Source organism: Vespula vulgaris, chromosome 6, assembly GCF_905475345.1.
Source record: "Vespula vulgaris chromosome 6, iyVesVulg1.1, whole genome shotgun sequence".
Taxonomy (NCBI): Eukaryota; Metazoa; Arthropoda; class Insecta; order Hymenoptera; family Vespidae; genus Vespula; species Vespula vulgaris.
Genome location: NC_066591.1, coordinates 8,547,894 through 8,560,687, shown reverse-complemented (window position 1 = coordinate 8,560,687; position 12,794 = coordinate 8,547,894). Strand labels below are relative to the sequence as shown.

General features: G+C 28.0%; 2 protein-coding genes and 1 long non-coding RNA gene across 3 annotated transcripts; 2 read left to right on the top strand and 1 right to left on the bottom strand.

Moving 5' to 3' along the window:
• Window positions 1-101: 101 nt before the first annotated feature.
• LOC127064566 (uncharacterized) lies at window positions 102-1,209 on the top strand. The gene is made up of 2 exons (XR_007781739.1): window positions 102-240; window positions 301-1,209. It is a non-coding gene; the product is annotated as an uncharacterized LOC127064566 (long non-coding RNA).
• Window positions 895-6,129, bottom strand: LOC127064557 (uncharacterized). Its single transcript, XM_050995766.1, has 3 exons — window positions 5,793-6,129; window positions 3,818-3,985; window positions 895-3,091 (listed from the first exon to the last, which is right to left on the bottom strand). The coding sequence occupies exons 1-3, from the start codon at window positions 5,845-5,847 to the stop codon at window positions 2,874-2,876; spliced, it is 441 nt and encodes a 146-aa protein (XP_050851723.1). The 5' UTR covers window positions 5,848-6,129; the 3' UTR covers window positions 895-2,873.
• A 2,789-nt stretch (window positions 6,130-8,918) lies between these two features.
• Window positions 8,919-10,396, top strand: LOC127064559 (uncharacterized). The gene is made up of 4 exons (XM_050995768.1): window positions 8,919-9,197; window positions 9,394-9,508; window positions 9,810-9,941; window positions 10,103-10,396. The coding sequence occupies exons 2-4, from the start codon at window positions 9,451-9,453 to the stop codon at window positions 10,336-10,338; spliced, it is 426 nt and encodes a 141-aa protein (XP_050851725.1). The 5' UTR covers window positions 8,919-9,197; window positions 9,394-9,450; the 3' UTR covers window positions 10,339-10,396.
• The last annotated feature ends 2,398 nt before the right edge of the window (window positions 10,397-12,794 follow it).

Here is a 12,794-nt window from a genome sequence, read left to right as displayed (position 1 = left end):
CAATCAAGCCAAGGATCAATATTGAATAATCGGTCTTGGCTCAGTTTCTGTTAAAAATGATCGTATGTTTTGCTTCTCATCTATGATAGAAATCTAAGTTGTCAATTGACACTTATACCTAACCTCTTTAGCGCGAATATGATATTTTCAATTTCTTTCAAAAACAAAATTTGACGTATATCGTCGTTAATTCGAAACTCTCGAGAACTCACCTGACGAACAAAGTTCTCTCGAAACTAGGTAAAGGTTTTCCTCGTACCTTTGCGAGAGTATTCCAATAATATTCCGAAATATTTTCAGGCATAACATCGTATACTTGCGATTACTAAGACCAAACCAAGTTCATGTGAAACTCGGTTTAAACAAATGGCAATGTGATTGAATGAAAATAAAAAAAAAAGAAGAAAAAGAAATACATAAAAGACGAGACGAATTGATGATCGAAAGTAACGGGTCAACCAGATTGACAGGTTGCTGTTATGTTGATCGAAGAACGTATAAATTCTCTTGCATGGTCGTTCGATGATTTTCTCGAAATATGTGTATTAATTATCACGTGAAATATATGTATTAATACCATAAAGTAGAGATTTCGTCTAGTAATATTAAAAAAGACAACCAAAAAAAAAAATACTGAAAAAGAAAAACGTTTTGGTGATAATAATAATAAATAATAATTATACAGCTCGAATATATATGTTAAACACGTTACTGAACTCAAAGACCGACTTGAAAACGTAAAGAAAAAAAAACGGATGGCTGGCGGCCATTGGTTCATAAACAAATTTTTTTTTCGTTGGTAACAAAGAAACGAAGAAAGAAAAAAAAATTTGACTGCCTTTGGATGGGCGAGTCACATGTCTTTATGGGGGAATATCCTAATATCTCTCTATCTCTGCTTGCAGATTTTTATTAAAATTAACAAGATGCGATAAAATACATGTGAACGTTGGCGATAATTTTTTTCTACAAAAAAGAGGGTGGAGCAAATGTAATTAATAAGAACGATCGATCGATCAAGTCGAATCTAATCTAATTTAATTGAATCGAATTGAATCGAATCATACTGATTCGATCGGTCGAATGTAAAAATGCTTAACAAAAGATAATGATTCGCGCTATTAATTAACGTGCCAATTAAATTAACGTGCAAATCGTTCATCGCAATCGTAGATTTGAGATGGATTGGGATACGTTTAACGTTCCTTATATATAATATCTCCCATTATGTGTATATATATTATTATTATTATTATTATTATTATTATTATTATATATTAGATTTCTGTTTTACTTTCGTAATTAAAAACGTATCGATATTAATATCGGATATATAGATTTGATACGTCCGAATTTGACAAAACGATACGCTTTCCCTTTCATTCTCTATCACTTTCACTCTCTTTATTATTAAAGCTCTCTACGCAATAAAATTTCTTGAATGAACACAGTTTATGTAAGTTATGTATATATATATATATATATATATATATATATATATATATATGTATATGTATATATATATATATATATGCGTGTCTATTTATGTGTATGTATGATATAACGTAACAACTTGTTTTACCTAGGTACTTCATACAAATAATTTCTTGTTTCTTCGTTTTTGATACAGAACTTTGGAAATGAAAATATATCTTCAATAATAAAATTGTTATAAATTACAGTAATAAAATTTGTAGCTTTTCTTATATACGATAGAATTTTTTCATTATTTTATTTTATTCGAAGATTAGAAGTTAGAGAGATTAAATCGTCGAATAAAATATTCTTTTTTGTTATACAAATTATTTTATGATAATTATTGTGCTAGAAAATGAATTGGAGATTTTTTTACATCTCTCTTTCTCTCTCTCTCTCTCTCCCTCTCATTCTCTCTCATTCTCTCTCTCTCCCTTTCCCTCTTTACAAAATTATTTGACAGAAGAACGAAGAAAAGTATAAAAAAAAAGTCATAAAGATAACAATCATACATAAATGTGTGTGTGTGCGTGTGCGTGTGTGTATTTGTGTGTATATTATTTACTACGTCGAGCTCTTGAGACAAATGTTTGATCTACAATTATTCGAATATTCGGTGTAATTGAGACGAATAAAGAAAATATCTTCTTATTACTCTCTCGCAAAACCATAATATGCGAAATGTCTAGAGCTTCGTTCTCTTTTTGTCCTTGAAATCTCACTTTCTTTCTTGTTCTTTTTATCTTTTCTGTCTTTATTTTTTTTTTTTCTTTTCTTTTCTTTTCTATTATGAGTTTCATAGGATCTCGGAACGATCGTACGCATTTTACTAAATCTAGAAATAACGGCCCTTCGACGAGTAGAAAAGACGAAAACATCGCATTATTATTATTATTATTATCATTATCATCATCATCATCATCATCATCATCATCATCATCATCATCATCATCATTATTATTATTATTATTATTATTATTATTATTATTATTATTATCCCAGTTTTTCTATCTCTTTTCTGTTTTTTCTTTTTTTTTTTTTTTCTTAAAAATTTTCATTTCATAATAATGGTGAAAAAATGGTTGACGATCGCGTTGAAAATTAGATTATCTTCTTTACCATTATTTCTTTTTTCTTTAATAATTTTTCTTCAGCGAAACTTTCTTTTTCTTTTGTGTTTTTTTCGATGATAATCCAGTTTTTTCTCTCACTTGATCATCATCATCATCATCATCATCATCTTCGTTTTATCGAACTGATGGAGATGTTGAATATTTATCATGCGAAGTTTCATTCTTGGTCATCGTCTCATCATCGTCGTTGTCGTCGTTTATGTCGTTGGTGCTGATTAAACTCAGAATGAGGCATCGATGAAGGGTCTCGTCGTATTTCTTGACTTAATTGCGTGCAATTGCAAGAAGGATGACACCAAGAGCACAAGATAAGATAAACGTTTTCGGTGGTTGATCGATACCTGTCGTCGCGCCGTTACAATAATCATGCAAGCATGAACAAACTTCTTGTCGACCACCAAAACCACTTCTTTGATAACATCGACCTTTGTAAGTCGATTCGATCCAACCACAGCTACGTATCACTCGAGTATTTGCTGGCACTAATAAGACAAATATTAACACATTAGAATTTTTTATTAACGTTCCAAAATTATTTGTATTTTTAATAAATCTTTAGTAGGATACTTTTTGTGATTTTGAATTGCATTCGTTCATTTTATTTTGTAATTATGGCTTTGAATAATATATTATAAAATTATTTTATTGTATTTTGTAATTTTATCTTTTATTGATTCTAGTATTCTTGTGTTTTATTTCGTGATTCAACGTATAAAAATTTGGTCTCTTATCGACTTTAATATCATTGTATTTGATTTTGTTTCAATAACTTGAACTTCTATTAACTTTAGTATTTTTTAATTTTATTATATAATCTTGTGTAATTGGACTTTTTATCAATATTTTTCTATCTAAATTTTCATTAATACAAATATTTTTGTATTTTATATTATAATTTTCTATAATATTGTAGTTTTTTACTAACTCTAATACTTTTTATATTTTATTTGTATTACATGTATATGTACGTATGTATGTATGTATGTATGTATGTATATGTACCTATCTATCTATCTATTCATCTATCTATCTTTGTGTGTATATGTAATATTATATATAATATATATATATATATATATAATGTATTATTATATAATATATTATATATATAAATATATATAATAGACATATACACATATATATTAGATATATTTATTATTATATATATAGTTATATATATATATAACTAAAATTAATTAATTACTTACATCCATTAACGCTGAACTCAATGACTTGAGTGATTTTTCGGCACATTGTAAACTTCGGACCATCCTTCAGGTCACCGCAATCTTTTTTCAACGCATCCGGTGGAGTATCGTCTGCGCATCGGCTGTCGTCATTGCTGTTACATACGTAACACTGGATAGCATTGGCACCTAAATATAATAAAAATTAAATTTTTATTAACAAAACGTGTATAATATAATAATAATTTAATCGTATAACACGACATCATTTGTAATAACGATTACATTAACTCATATTCGTGTTATTTCTTTAGAAACGATAAGAGAGGTCACACTTTCAAGAGAAATGATAAGAGAATAAATCTTAATAAAAACTATTAATATTTCATTTTTTTTTTATCGATCATATCGATGAAAAATTAAATACACTATATGATTGAGTTAATACAATTCATATATATATATATATATATATATATATATATATATATATATATAAAATTGAAACGTTGTGTAACAATTTTTTCCTATCTTTTTTGAAACTGACCCATATAAATGTATGAGGTGAGTTCATCGAACTCTCGACCCTAACTGATATAAAAATCAATGCAGCTACGTGGCCTAGAAAGACGCGGAAAGATTAAGCTTTAAAGTATGCGCACCCACGATGATCTCGTTTCTGGAAATACGCACCAACAACTAAACATAAATTTAGAAAGGGTCTTACCGTACGATACTGTTATAAAGAAAAATTTCGATTTTTTTTTAACTGACATTAGATAATTGATATTTGATTTATATAAAAAAGAGAGAAAACAGTTATAAAAATTTTTAATTAATTATTGATTAATTGATAATGATATTAATTAATAATTAAATTTGGTTCGTTCTTTAACATAAAATCTTTTGAATCGATGAATTAAAATAATTATTTCGTTAGATTCTCGATAGATCTCTTACTATAATTTAAGAACGTGTATGGTTATTATGCTTGATGATCGATGTCAGATAAAATCAGCTATTCACTCGGTAATTGAACACTCTACGTACGGAGTAGAACGTCACAAGCATGAAATATTCAACGTTTTAATTATCTTACGCAGAAATTTTGTATTCTTTGTGTTCTTTTGTTTTCTTTGCCTCCAGAATATTGGAATAAAAGGATAAATTTTTTTTTTTAAATAAAATTCTTTCGAATGATTTCAAGAAACTAAGTGACATAAATAAAAATTTCAATAATACAATTGTTTTACAAATTTTTATTAACAATAGACTCTTATTAAGTCATCAAGGAAGAACCACGCTCTATTTTTGTACTTTTGTGCTAATGCTGATATCGTTTTGCGCATAGTACGTCGTCATCGATCTTGCTGACGTTTGCGCCAATGCATTTTGATGAGGGACCATCAAAAACCAAAAAGATTCATTTTTATTCACAAAGTATAATCATATTTAATACAAAATAAATAAATAATTAAATAAATAAATAAAATCATTTTCTTATTTGATTTAATCATGTCCCTTAAATGATTAAATTTTCTATATAAAAAGAGTGAATTAATATAAAAATTATAAACAAATACATTCTTAGTCATGATATCCAATCAATAAAAAATCATTTATAATATTTTTTTTCATTGATTAAATTTTTTTTCAAATTAAAAAAAAATAAAGAATTGAAACTACATTAATAAAAATTATATACATATAAATGTCACATTGGACTAATAAATCTTAATTCGATTCAATTAGACTTCACTTGGTTGATCTTTTTTTTTATAAATAAAAAAATTCATTAACAAATATTATAAACAAAAACAAACTTATCATGATAAGTTTATTTTTGACGAACAAAAGAACAATTATTTTCTAGTTTGATTGAATAATATTTTCCTTCGCGTTCGTTGTTAATAAATTTTTTATATAATAAGAAAGAAAAAAAAATTGAAAAAGAATAAACAAAAATAGATTAACAAATACAAGTAAACTCTCTTACCATGATATCCAAGAAGAAGAACGATGGCACAGAATAAAAAAAAGATTAGCTTCATTATGAGAATTCAATCCGATTTCTTCTCGATCGAATTCTCTCCTTTCACTTTTTTATTTTTATATTTCTATTTTTTTTTTTTTGATTATTTCTTTTTTTTTTACTTTTTTTTTTAATCCTTTTACTTTCTGATAAGACGATACGAGATACTACTAAACGAACGACGATTCGGATCACTCCGAATATGAGAGTTTTAGATAGGGAGAAGGAGATATATTATAACTTAGGTTTTAAAAAGGCCGATCATTCGACCTCGAGAGCTGGAAAAGCACTGTCGAGGATTGCTATCGTTCGTCGCCACGGACTCATGCAATAGACTACGAACTATAGAGAACAAGTTTGCTACCATATTTCTACGGCACTGGCTTGCGTCGAACGTTAACAACAAATGTGGTGGGGGCGTTAGAGAGTGAGTGAGAACGAGAGAGATGAAAAAAAGAGGAAAACAATTTCTTGTATATTTGTAGAATTAGAAATGAATAGAATAACACGTGATAAGCGAATAATTTATAATGAATTAGATAATATATACGTATATATATATATATATATATATATATATATATATATATATATATATATATATATATTTACATATATATATATATATACACGTACACTCACATACGTATATAGATCTTATATAATTAATGTATTTCAAATGTATTATACTTATTATTTTATCCTCTTCTAAACTTTTTTCCTCTCTATATTTTTATTGATAGATTATAAATAACATTGTGTTATATTTAGAATTTTTTAATATTTTCTTGTTTATTATATATATATATATATATATATATATATATATATATAATAAATCTGTAGTTTTTAATCGATCTATCAGAACATATACATAAATATGTTAAAATCAATAGTAAAAATATTAATAGTAATAAATGTTAATGATATAATAAAAATATGTTGAAAATGTACAAATTATAATACAAAATTATATAAAAATAATGAATATAAATAATTTATTATTTATAATTCATCAATGAAAATATACATAGCTAATAGTTGAGTTGTGTAGTAAAGCGTATACGATTTTAACCATGCAAAGAGAAAGAGAGATAAAGAGAGAATAGAAGAGAGGATATTCGTAGACTGGTCTACGAATAACTCAAGGACTATACGAACGATCTTCGAATTACGTTGAGCGAGGAAAACTTTTGTGGGGTAGAGTAATTTCTATTCGTGGATACATATATTAAAGTGAAACAAATGATGCGTATAACCCGCGAATATTTAAATTAATAACACCAATAAACTTCTTCAAAAATCTAATATATTTATATTTTTTTAAATAATACTTTTTTTATTATTCATTCTTTTTTCTTTTATATTATTATTTAATTGAAAAATATGATTCGTTTTATCGATCGAATTTGCCGCGAATTTCTTTGTTAGTGCACATGCGCATAACGAGAATCGACGCTCCCATAAAACGAGAATCGATTATTCCTACGTAAGAAGAAACTACTAACCCAAATAGGCTCTATTTCTATCACTTTCATGATAAAACCATAGAAGAAGATGTAGAAAATGAATTCTTTCGAATATGATTATAACTTTTAATTATGAATCATAGATAGTTTAATTATTATATCTATTATGAAGTTTTGTCTATTTTATTAAAAAAACCAATTTTCTTTGTTTTTCTAATTTAAAATTAATCCTGAGTACCAATACAAATCTAATATTTCATAATATAATAGTAACAAAAATAATTTCAAATAGTCACAACTATTATCAATGTAATAATAATTGAGAATAAAAAGAGAAACAATAATTATAATAAAAAATAAAAAAGAGAAAATGACACTAATAACTTAGAAATAAAAGAGAACAACGAATGAAATTATAATAATGAAAAATGTCGATAGATCGTTTGATGTTAGATAACACAATTGAGAAATGAAAATATAATTTCTAATAAAAATAATAAGGAACGCAGGGCCGTACTTTGAACGGGGAAGATGGCCGTGGGTGGTACGAAGAGCTTTACGTTCAAATGGAGCGTAAAGTGGTGGTTTGGAACACGTTGAGTGGATAATGTTCCTTTTCCTGTGACACGGTGAACGTCACAAAACTGTCACATAGACTTGGCCACGTTCACAAGCATGAGTATACTATCGTAGAAGATATCCTTTCATTGGTGATTTTCGCATGTCCTTGTTCATTAGATACATGAACAAAATAAATCTATTTGCAAAACTTTCCTACGTATTGTTAACGTTCTAATCAAATATAATCTTTCATATTATAACTATAAAACAATTTTTCTTTTCTTTTGATTATTAATAATCTTTGATTAATAATTTATTTATTATTTGTTTTATCAGAAATTTTTAATAAAAATTAGAGAGAAAAAGAGAAAGATAGATAGATATTTTTTTTTTTTACAAAATTTATATTCCTTTTATACATATAAAATATGTTTAATTACAATTTTTTATGTTTTTCATTATAGTTAATTTTATTATACTTACACGTGACGTCTAACGATCTAGCCCACGCAGTCGCGTGCATTCGTGACTCGTAATAATCTTCTTCCTGCCAAAAATGATATACTTAGATGTTATAACACGTTACTATGGTCAAAGAATTTCTCATTAAACAATATGAATATAATTGATGATCAATTACGATAATATGTGTCAGATCGATCGTGTACAATTTGGTAATAATACTTTTATGAATAAAAATTCGTGTCTTTTGATATTATGTCTTATCATATGAATGATAAAAATCCGTATCTTTTGATATTATGTCTTATCAGATGACTCTCTGCAATAATGAAGAAAACATGACAAATGAATCGTCCTAACCAATTAGTCAATATCACGTATAGAGTGCTTCTTCTAGTAGATCATTTAACGCGTTTAGCATTGCATTTTAGCAACATCGTTATCCCTGACATACTTATAGTAATTAGAAACAATGTGACTTTGACTATATTTATGTATTTCTTTTTTTTTTCTTTTTTTTTTTTATAAAGTATGATACTCAAAATGTTTGATACTTATTATTATTAGATTCGATAAAAACAATTGACATTTAATTGAAACATGATAGCTTGATGAAAATGTGAATCGATTGATCGACCTCTTTTATATTTTCAATATTGTATATCGACACGTGTGTGCGTGCTGAAAGATCAAAACTGGTACACTCCAAGTGTTACGCTCTGCTTCACGATAATCGTGGGTCAGTATAATTAATTCCGTACAATTTGAAGCAGCTTATTCTGAAGATTCTCCAGGGATCACTTCAATTATAATTATCAAGTTCTACTAATAACAGACAATAGGTTAAGATTTCTGTATGTTAGTCGTAGATCTGATCGTAAGTAGTTATCAAAGGATAAATAAGATTTTTATTAATAATAATTATTTGGATTAATATATCGTTAATTAAATTAAAATGATAATATATACATATAGATGCATATGTGTGTGTGTATGTGTACACACACACACACACACACACACACACACATATATATATACATATATATGTAAGAAAATTATTATATTTATAGTAAAAGATCCAAAAAGAAAGAAAGATCAGAGGTTATAAATGTCCATGAAAATTAACAATGCGAATAAGATTGAATACGATTCATATTATATTGATTTTATTATTTTTCCCAAAAGGTGAGTAAATAAATTAAATTATTTTTATGATCGATCGTTGATAAAATAGAAAGATGTTTATCATCCTAAGATAAATTATCGACTGTTGATACATATTTGTTCGCTTGATAATTTCCAGTCAAACGTTATTTAACAACAAAATTAATATTATAAATGTTACTTCAATAAAATTAATGTATTACAAGAAGGAAAAATGTCTGATCAGATTTTATTAAAAAAAGAAAAAAAAATTGTCAATTATTTATTAGCAATTAAATTAATTGAAGTTCATCTTGAATCAATTAAATTTAAATCAATTTAGAGTATAGATGCAACAAGTGTTATCAGTGCAACAGCAAGAAGGACAAAGACTGCGGTTTGAATAAGGTCGATCCGAAATATCTCAAAATCTGTCCAATGACTCATCCATATTGTCGTAAATATGTTTACAAATGTAAGTACATTTCTCTTTCTGTAGCAAAAGGGCAAGTTTTGTAGAAGTGAAAAGAGTTAACGTAGCCGTTCATAAATTTCAAGAAAAAGAAGAAGGAATAGAGGCGAACTATTTTTCCTCGAAGTTTATTTTGCGATCAATGAAGTGAAAAATCTTTTCAGACTATTTCACGGACTCGAGAGAATATTCGACGATTCGTGAGTGTGCAAAATGGAGGAACGCTGAAAGGGAATGTTATCGAGGACGTTATAGTGCTGACAGTTATCAATTGACTTGCGAATGCAAAGGTTCTGGTTGTAATCGTAGTGCTAACTTGAAACCTCATTTACATTATCTCTATACCCTATCGCAACTCTTAGTCCTTTTATACGCCAATTATATTATATTCGATGCTTGAAAATCATCAAATCATAAATCAAGAGATATTAGTCACTGATTAAAAATAGTAATTTTTTTAAGCCATGAACATTGTAATCGAATTGAATTATTATTTCTATTTAAGTAATATTAACATGTGAATATTAACTTTTTTAATATTTATTACCTCAACTCAAGTAATATAGTGAATTATACTTAATAACAATAATAAATGATAAACTCTACTTTAAATCAAATACAAGTAGTATATCGATTCACGAAAAATATTTCAGAAACCGAGTAAAATTTGTTCCAACGATAAACAACTTTAGGCTTGACATTCGACCATTTTCAAAGTATCCTAATATCTGAATATCGTGCCAAAGGAAGCGATAATTCGTCTCGAACGATCGTAAGTAGGCGTCCATTTCTAGTTTATTTTTATGAGTAAAGATTTTTCTTTCACTATCTATTACACATCTTTGTAAAATGGAAACATTTTCAAAAAAATGGGTCGTTAATAATAAAGTACGTTAAAATATCTAAAACAAGAATTGACAATGATTTCTCTGTTTCCTTTATCAGATTTAATTTATATTGTAAAAAAGCAGTTTATCTTATGAATAACTACTTCTTATTACACGCGTGTATTCGGAGGTTGCATATTATCAGGGTTGCACATTATCACAAATTTGAGCACCTGTGTATAGACTATACTTAAAATATGTGCGTTTTATTGAGTTGCCTATCATTAGGGGATACATAATTTTACTCTCTATTTATAGGTTATTTCTTACGACAAGTAATTGTCCACGTACCAAGAGGGGCACAAATATTTCGTTTCAATAAATTTCATTCATAAATGATATTGTATATAAATTTACGTAATCGATAAATATTTTATGTTTAAACAGACCTATATTAATAATTTTTGCAGTGATAAGTTGCATTATGAGACACAAGAATGACATGACTTTCCGAAGATTCGTTCTTTAATAGGATGGGCGGTCATTTTTCCATCCCTATGAATTACCCCCTCTCCCCTGTTTCTACCACGTGACGGTCATTCGTTTTCTTCTTCTCTCTCTCTCTTTCTCTCTTTTTCTCTCATTCTTTCCCCCTCCTAACATTCGATATTATTATTATTTGGGTCGCGGCAATGTGGCGCCGAGTGTCCTGACGCTCTCGTATTCCCTATCCTCGCACTATTTCCATCGTTCCTTGCATTTCAACATTCTCGATACTCTTATCTTCGAAGAGAGAGAGAGAGAGAGAGAGAGAGAGAACTTACGTATCATATCACTCTTATTGTAAATGACTAAATCGATTACTATACATTTTTCTAACGAGAATGATCTATCTTATTGTAAAAACAAGTATTTGAATTTTTCTTGAAAAATATCTGAACAATTTTTGAATAAGAATGAGATGAAATACACGATGAAATGAACTAATTAATGTTAATGAATAATTAGGTGAACGACGATCAGTTTATGGAAAAAATAATGGATCAATTAATAAGCTCGGACTTCCCAAGTTTGACATCGTAAAAGAAGGCAAATTTTGTTTTATTAGGAAGTCCTTCGCACGTGTATATATATATATACATACGTACGTTTGCTTTGCGTGTCTTCCATTGCGTGTTAAGGAGTGTTTCAAAACGATATTTAACGCTCGTTGAACGTATGCCAAAGAACGTTATCTGCACTACGGTCGCTCCTTCGACGAACGAAAAGGGTGATCAACGTCAGTCCATTATAACTAAACCATAATAGTTAGAATCATGTGTGTGTACCTACTTCTTATGTTTTATGATATACGATTAAACCATGATTTAGTATCGAGATGATAATCTTATCGAAATTTTTATGAGAAGGAAATTATTCGATGTATTATACAAGATGGACGGAAAAATTCTTATGCCTGTATTATAGTATCGCGATCTGAAATGAAAATTAGGTTAAAAAAAGATCTCTAAAAAAGAAAAAGAAAAAAAGAAGTAATCGATTTTAAAAATCATCTAAGTACTTATAGCCTATTCAATATATGGAAATTATCTGAATTCGTGAAAAATAATGATCGATTTTTTTCTTGAAGATTCGATATTGACAAAAAAAAAATAAGAAAAAAATAAAAAATAAAGAAAAGCGAAGGAGACAAAAAAGAGTACATGAAATAACGATCTTGGTTGAAATCGTTCTATGTGAATTCTACTATATGGAGTTTTCTTGGTAATTGCTAAAACGAAAACTCCAAGCTAGACGGCGTCAGTGGCGTCGTAGATGGGCGCCGCGGCGCCAGTCGTCTCTCTTTCCATCCTCTTACCCCTTCAATATGCGTTGCCCCCTTTTCTTCTTCGACGACTCTCTCTCTCTCTCTCTCTCTCTCTCTCTCTTTTTCTCTTACTTGCTTTTGAAAGATGTCATATACTATACAAGGAACATGTATCGTTTTCTTCTTTCTCTTTCTCTCTCTCTCTCTCTCTCTCTCTCTATA

Bases quoted from the DNA above. Each gene is read 5' to 3' on its own strand.
- LOC127064557 (XM_050995766.1), bottom strand. From the start codon at position 5,847: ATGAAGCTAATCTTTTTTTTATTCTGTGCCATCGTTCTTCTTCTTGGA. The intron at 3,986-5,792 runs GTAAGAGAGTTT...TATTATATTTAG, and splicing joins TCTTCTTCTTGGATATCATG to GTGCCAATGCTATCCAGTGT. The intron at 3,092-3,817 runs GTAAGTAATTAA...TTGTCTTATTAG, and splicing joins TGAGTTCAGCGTTAATGGAT to TGCCAGCAAATACTCGAGTG.
- LOC127064559 (XM_050995768.1), top strand. From the start codon at position 9,451: ATGCGAATAAGATTGAATACGATTCATATTATATTGATTTTATTATTT. The intron at 9,509-9,809 runs GTGAGTAAATAA...AAATCAATTTAG, and splicing joins TTTATTATTTTTCCCAAAAG to AGTATAGATGCAACAAGTGT. The intron at 9,942-10,102 runs GTAAGTACATTT...AAATCTTTTCAG, and splicing joins TCGTAAATATGTTTACAAAT to ACTATTTCACGGACTCGAGA.